Genomic DNA, 5,306 nt, shown 5'->3' on the forward strand with positions numbered 1-5,306 from the left:
GGACATTTGCTTGTTTGGTAAGTCACCTGCAGGCCCAAAGTGGGGCTGGAACTCACAACCCTAGATCAAGAGCAAGCCAGGCACCCCAAGAATAATTTGGCTTATTTCCCTTACAGTTTGGCAGCTACTACTACTGTGTGTGTCCTTAGAAAGGCTTTTTTTTTTTCCACAGTAGAGAAACTACTGTGCTTTCTCTTTGTCCCTGGTCAAGGAGAGCCTTGAGACATCTTGGGGGTCATTTTAGTTGAATCATTTCATCTTGTCTGTGAAGAACTTACATGTCATTCACTGGATGGTCCAACAAAGAAAGTAAGTCCAGGCCCCTGTTGTTTTGACATAACCCAGCATCTTCACATTTTTACCGTGGCCTACTAGTCTCTATGCCGTCAGCTTTGAAAACTGAGTTTATTTGAGTATCACTTTGATTATGAATGAAAACTCACAATATGGGGTAATGGCATCCCCACCATCAGACCTGTCTTTCCATGCCACAGTGATATGACTGTGTGTTTGTGGGAAAGCAAACTTGTAAACGTTACTGCTTGTAACTTAGAAATGCAGGGACGGTGTTGCCAAACCACAGGGTGTCATTTCTTCGAAAGATTGAACACAACTTTTTTTTTTATTATAAAATACCTGCTTTTTGTGACACTTTTTTATGGTAATAAAATATCTATCCAAAGAATTTTTCATTCAACCATTTTGAAGTGTTCTGCAGCATTGGCGACATTCACATTGTTGTGCAACCCTCACAACCATCCATCTCCAGAATTTTTTCGTGTTCCAAAACAAACTCGGTACCCATTGAACACTAAGTCCCCTTCCCATCCCCTATTGAACTCTGCACTGCCAGCACACAGCTCAACCTGGGGCTTGAACTCACAAACTGTGAGATCATGTATGACCTGAGATGAATCCAGAGTCAGACGCTTCATGGATTGAGCTGTCTAGACCTGTATTTTTTATTCTCTTGGGATGTGAATAAATGCCATCTGGTATCAGGAGAGCCATGAATAACTCTGTCAATACCAAGAGCTCTAGAGTCTGGCTTTGCCATTTATGTCTGTGTGACCTAGAGTAAGTTACTCAACCTCTCTGAGCTCAAGCCCCTCGTTTCAAAAATGGGGGTCATAACTCTATACCTATCATTGGGCTGCTATGAGAATTGAAATGTGTTAATGTAAGTTATCTGGAATAGGGAATGGCCTTTACAAAATGCAAGCTATGTATAATAAATATTTGGTAAGAGGCAGGGTATGTTGGGCTTTCTTCGGAGCCCCAAACTCTACATTAATTGTAGCTTTTTTTACTATAGGTCGTTCCTCTCTCCTTGTGGATCTTTTAAGGTTGGCTTGACATTTTCCCCTTCCAGTTTCAAATTTCCTGCTGCTACGAAGAATATTTACCATTCCTTAATCTTCTGCACACTGGAGTCCTTCTACGTGGCATATGGGTAATATGTTAACATAAGATACAGGGAGTGTTTAAAATTTGATCATCAGGAAAAACACGTTCTCATTCCACTGGTTCCACACACAGATGCACCCAAACTTCCTTGAACTGGCATACTTTTCTGCATTTGTAACATTCTTCTTCCTGATTCCTCATGCTGTCAAAACTCCTTGGTCCTATGGACCATTCCCTCAGACCTCTATGGGCAAGGAAATATCATTCCTGGAGAGTGACGTCATCAAACTGGCAGTCAGCTCCAAACTCATTTTTCCAATTTTACTAAAACTGCTGCTTTCATGCCGTGAGGAAGTGCATTCCCCAGAAGATCATGGAACAGAGAGGATACAGTGTTGGGGATATCAGGCTTCATAGCAAGGAGATGTAGTCTGCAGGGTCCTAAAACTCTTCTACGTGGGTGGTTGTTTATGTTCTCCACTCTGAGCATTCCATCTGTCTCATTCTTTCTGCTAATCAGCAGAGGGAGAAGCCCTAGGAGTATCATTTTCTGATTATCCTTGCCACGAACTCCAAGGATTAAAACTGAAACAGATGCAAACAGGTTGGTCCACAATCTAGATTTTGCTTTGTAAGAGATATTTGCTTCATGCAAAACACAGCAAGCTATTTTTAAGTTGTACCCTTAAAAGAAGCCAACGTCTAAAGGCAGAGTTTTAAGCAAGGGATGGATTAAAAAAAAGTAAATAGGCATGAATTTTCTTTTAAGTAGGCTCTGTGCCCAGTGGAGGAGCCATGTGGGGCTTCCTCTCATGACCCTGAGGTCAAGACCTAAGCTGAGATCACAAGGCCGACAACGGACTCTGCCACTCAGGCACCCTTAGCATGATTTGTTGTGTGCAACATGTTACAGATCATCAAGGTTATGTTTATTCTGTTTTCCATTTAAAACTATGCACCATACAGATTATAGAAAATAATGAAAATACGAATGAAATTCTCTACTTCTGTCAGTTGATCGGGGTTCCTCTTTTTGTGTGCATCCTTCTAAACTTTCAAAAATGTATGTACATATCTATACTTGTAGATATATAAAGAAAGTTGTGTGTTTTCTTTTGACACAGATTGTCATGCCATATGTATTATTTTTCATTTTGCTTTCCCAGGGAGGTTTCTTCAGGTCATTTACATGGATTCACTCATTCTTAGTAATGGCCGTGTAATATTTCACTATAATCCTTGATGTACTATAATTTAGTTAATGATTCCTCTATTAGTAGACATTTACTTAATTCCAATTTTTCTCCCTGATAAACGGTGCTGAAAAAAAAAGCACATCTCTCTATGTATATTTTTGCAAACTCTTAGCAATAACTTGGCAAAAGTCCTGGAATTGGAGTTGCTAGACGAGAGATATTGAACAGTTTGGTGGTTGAGAGATATGTCACACTGTGTTCCAAGAATGCCATGTAAATTTATACCGTCACCGTGGTCATTTTATCCTTACATAAAACATTTAGAACAATTGAAATCAATCAATCAATCAATCAATCAATCAATCAATAAATAATTGAAATAAATAAATAGAATAATTGAAAGCGAATATATATATAAAACTATTAAATATGACTCTTAGACCAGAAGGACAAGACATAAATATTGAGCACTTTCAGAACTGTGACTCATTCCTTCTGTTTCTTTTTTCTCTTTGGTGTGTTCCTGGTTTGATTTCATGATGCCTCTACCCTGTCATCAGTCAACGGGAATTGAATCACCTGTACCTCAAACTGATGGGCCTGTTTTTCAGTTATCTGGCCTGGGCTTTGGGCATCAGTCTAGCCAACAGCAGATCCTGGCGCGTGTGGGAGTTTAACAGCAACATTGTTTCCATTGTGTACATTGGACTCTGGGAAGCTTTCTACTTTCAAAAATTTAGCATCTCTGGTGCAATTGTTGAGTGGCCTATGTATGGCAGGATCAATGGAAGCTGGGTCATTTCAGATGAAATCTGGTATGGGCAGGGCCTGATACTGTTGGTAAATTCTTTGAATTCCGTCGTCCTGATTTTTGGTCCAGTGGCACTTGTGGTCCGCTGGATCCATGCCCCATACCCAGATTTCCTTCGATTGTGTTACAACATCTCTGCCTTCTTTCTCATCTGTAGTTGTAGTTGTACTGCGATTACAGTGAGCTGGAATTTTGCTGTGGATTTTTATGGCCACACCACCCTTGATTTCCCACTTAGTTTTCCCATTGGAAAAGAAATGCTGATAAGGAAACGCTTCTCCTATGTATTCCCACTAGGAATCACAACTGCCACCCTCTTGCTAATAAGTGCTGCCATGTTCTCCTGTGGAACATTTTCCATAAAACAGAGGAGTAAAGTGAAACCCATGACTGTACGCAAACATCCCCCAATAAAAGGTGTGAGTGAAGGTCCTCCTGTTTGCAATGGCTGCCAATAATTTCCTTGAAGAAATGTCCCAGATACATATAATATTGTTGTGATCATCTAAAATAAAACCTATGTTTTTCAGGGTGTGTCTGACGTTTAATTCTCCTCTTCTACATTTTTCTGCCGACAACTTCCTTTCTTTGAAGCCTTTCAGTTTCTGAAATGTGTAGGCAAACACGTTGTGTGCATACACTGTCAAAAAATAAAGTTAGGAAAAAATATTCAAATGCTGCAAACACTCAGGTGCAAACAACAATGCATGCAACAAACTCTAAGTTGAAACTTAGATTTATTTATTTATTTTTTTTTAATTTTTTTTCAACGTTTTTATTTATTTATGGGACAGACAGAGACAGAGCATGAACGGGGAAGGGGCAGAGAGAGAGGGAGACACAGAATCGGAAACAGGCTCCAGGCTCCGAGCCATCCGCCCAGAGACTGACGCGGGGCTCGAACTCACGGACCGCGAGATTGTGACCTGGCTGAAGTCGGACGCTTAACCGACTGAGCCACCCAGGCGCCCCAAAACTTAGATTTAAAATAAGCTCCCGTATACACATAGAAAGATAATCATGTCAAGAGCTTAGAGATCTTTAAGGCATTATAATTGGTTAGGATAGAACGGGATTTCTCAAAATCAGCGCCAATGACATTTTGGGCGAGATTTGTTGGGCGTGGGGGACTATGTTGTACCTTGTAAGAGGTGTATACGCATCTGTTGCCTCTACCCACTTGGTGCAAGGGGTACTTCCTCTCCCCTTGTGTTGGGATAATAAATCTCCAGACATTTCCCAATATCCTTGGGGTAAAATGCCTCCCCATTGAGAACCTCGGGGTTTCAGGTTGCCAAAGGCCCTGGGTAATGAATGCTATGGCATGTTGGGAGGATTTTGAGGAAAATATTGAATAAGACTGTATTGGATCAGTATATGATGACATCCTGGGTCTTTCATTACCTTTAACTCAAGGGTCTACTGGGAGTGATTTTGTTCCCTCCACCATGGAACATTTGGCAATATCAAGAAATATAATTTTTGAAGTCCAAAACTGCATGGTAGTGTTAGGGAGCTAGCTAGATAGGGGGTAAATATGAAGAAGTTTCCTGAAACGGAGCCTGGAAGATAAAGATAAAGAAATTTAAAACATGGAAGCACTTACAAGGCCTTGAAAATAGAATGAGAAGGCTCTGTGTGTGTCTCCAGGCATTTCAGCGGAATACAGACTGTGAAAAACTTGACATTTGAAGTGACGTTGAAATTTTTCCAGGGTTGATGAAGTAAGGGCAACCTCAGAATGAGAAAGTACACTGAGTCTTGAGTAGATTCACACCTACCCGAGTGAAAATGCAGAAACTTCAGACCCATGGAGAAATCCTTCAATGGCACTAGAAGAGAAAACAGAAATTAAATGATAAAAGATCTACAATTAGACCAACAAATGCCAT

At 40.5% G+C, this 5,306-nt stretch overlaps 1 protein-coding gene across 1 annotated transcript; it reads left to right on the forward strand.

Annotated features, from left to right (window-relative positions):
• The first annotated feature begins 1,318 nt into the window (after window positions 1-1,318).
• LOC147571162 (uncharacterized) lies at window positions 1,319-3,948 on the forward strand. The gene is made up of 2 exons (XM_086696590.1): window positions 1,319-1,453; window positions 3,164-3,948. Exon 2 carries the CDS (start codon window positions 3,198-3,200, stop codon window positions 3,870-3,872), a length of 675 nt encoding a protein of 224 aa, XP_086552716.1. The 5' UTR covers window positions 1,319-1,453; window positions 3,164-3,197; the 3' UTR covers window positions 3,873-3,948.
• The last annotated feature ends 1,358 nt before the right edge of the window (window positions 3,949-5,306 follow it).

The sequence above is a fragment of the Puma concolor genome, unplaced genomic scaffold (assembly GCF_028749965.1).
Source record: "Puma concolor isolate L17-30 unplaced genomic scaffold, mPumCon1.1.hap2 unalloc_scaffold_5, whole genome shotgun sequence".
NCBI lineage: Eukaryota > Metazoa > Chordata > Mammalia > Carnivora > Felidae > Puma > Puma concolor.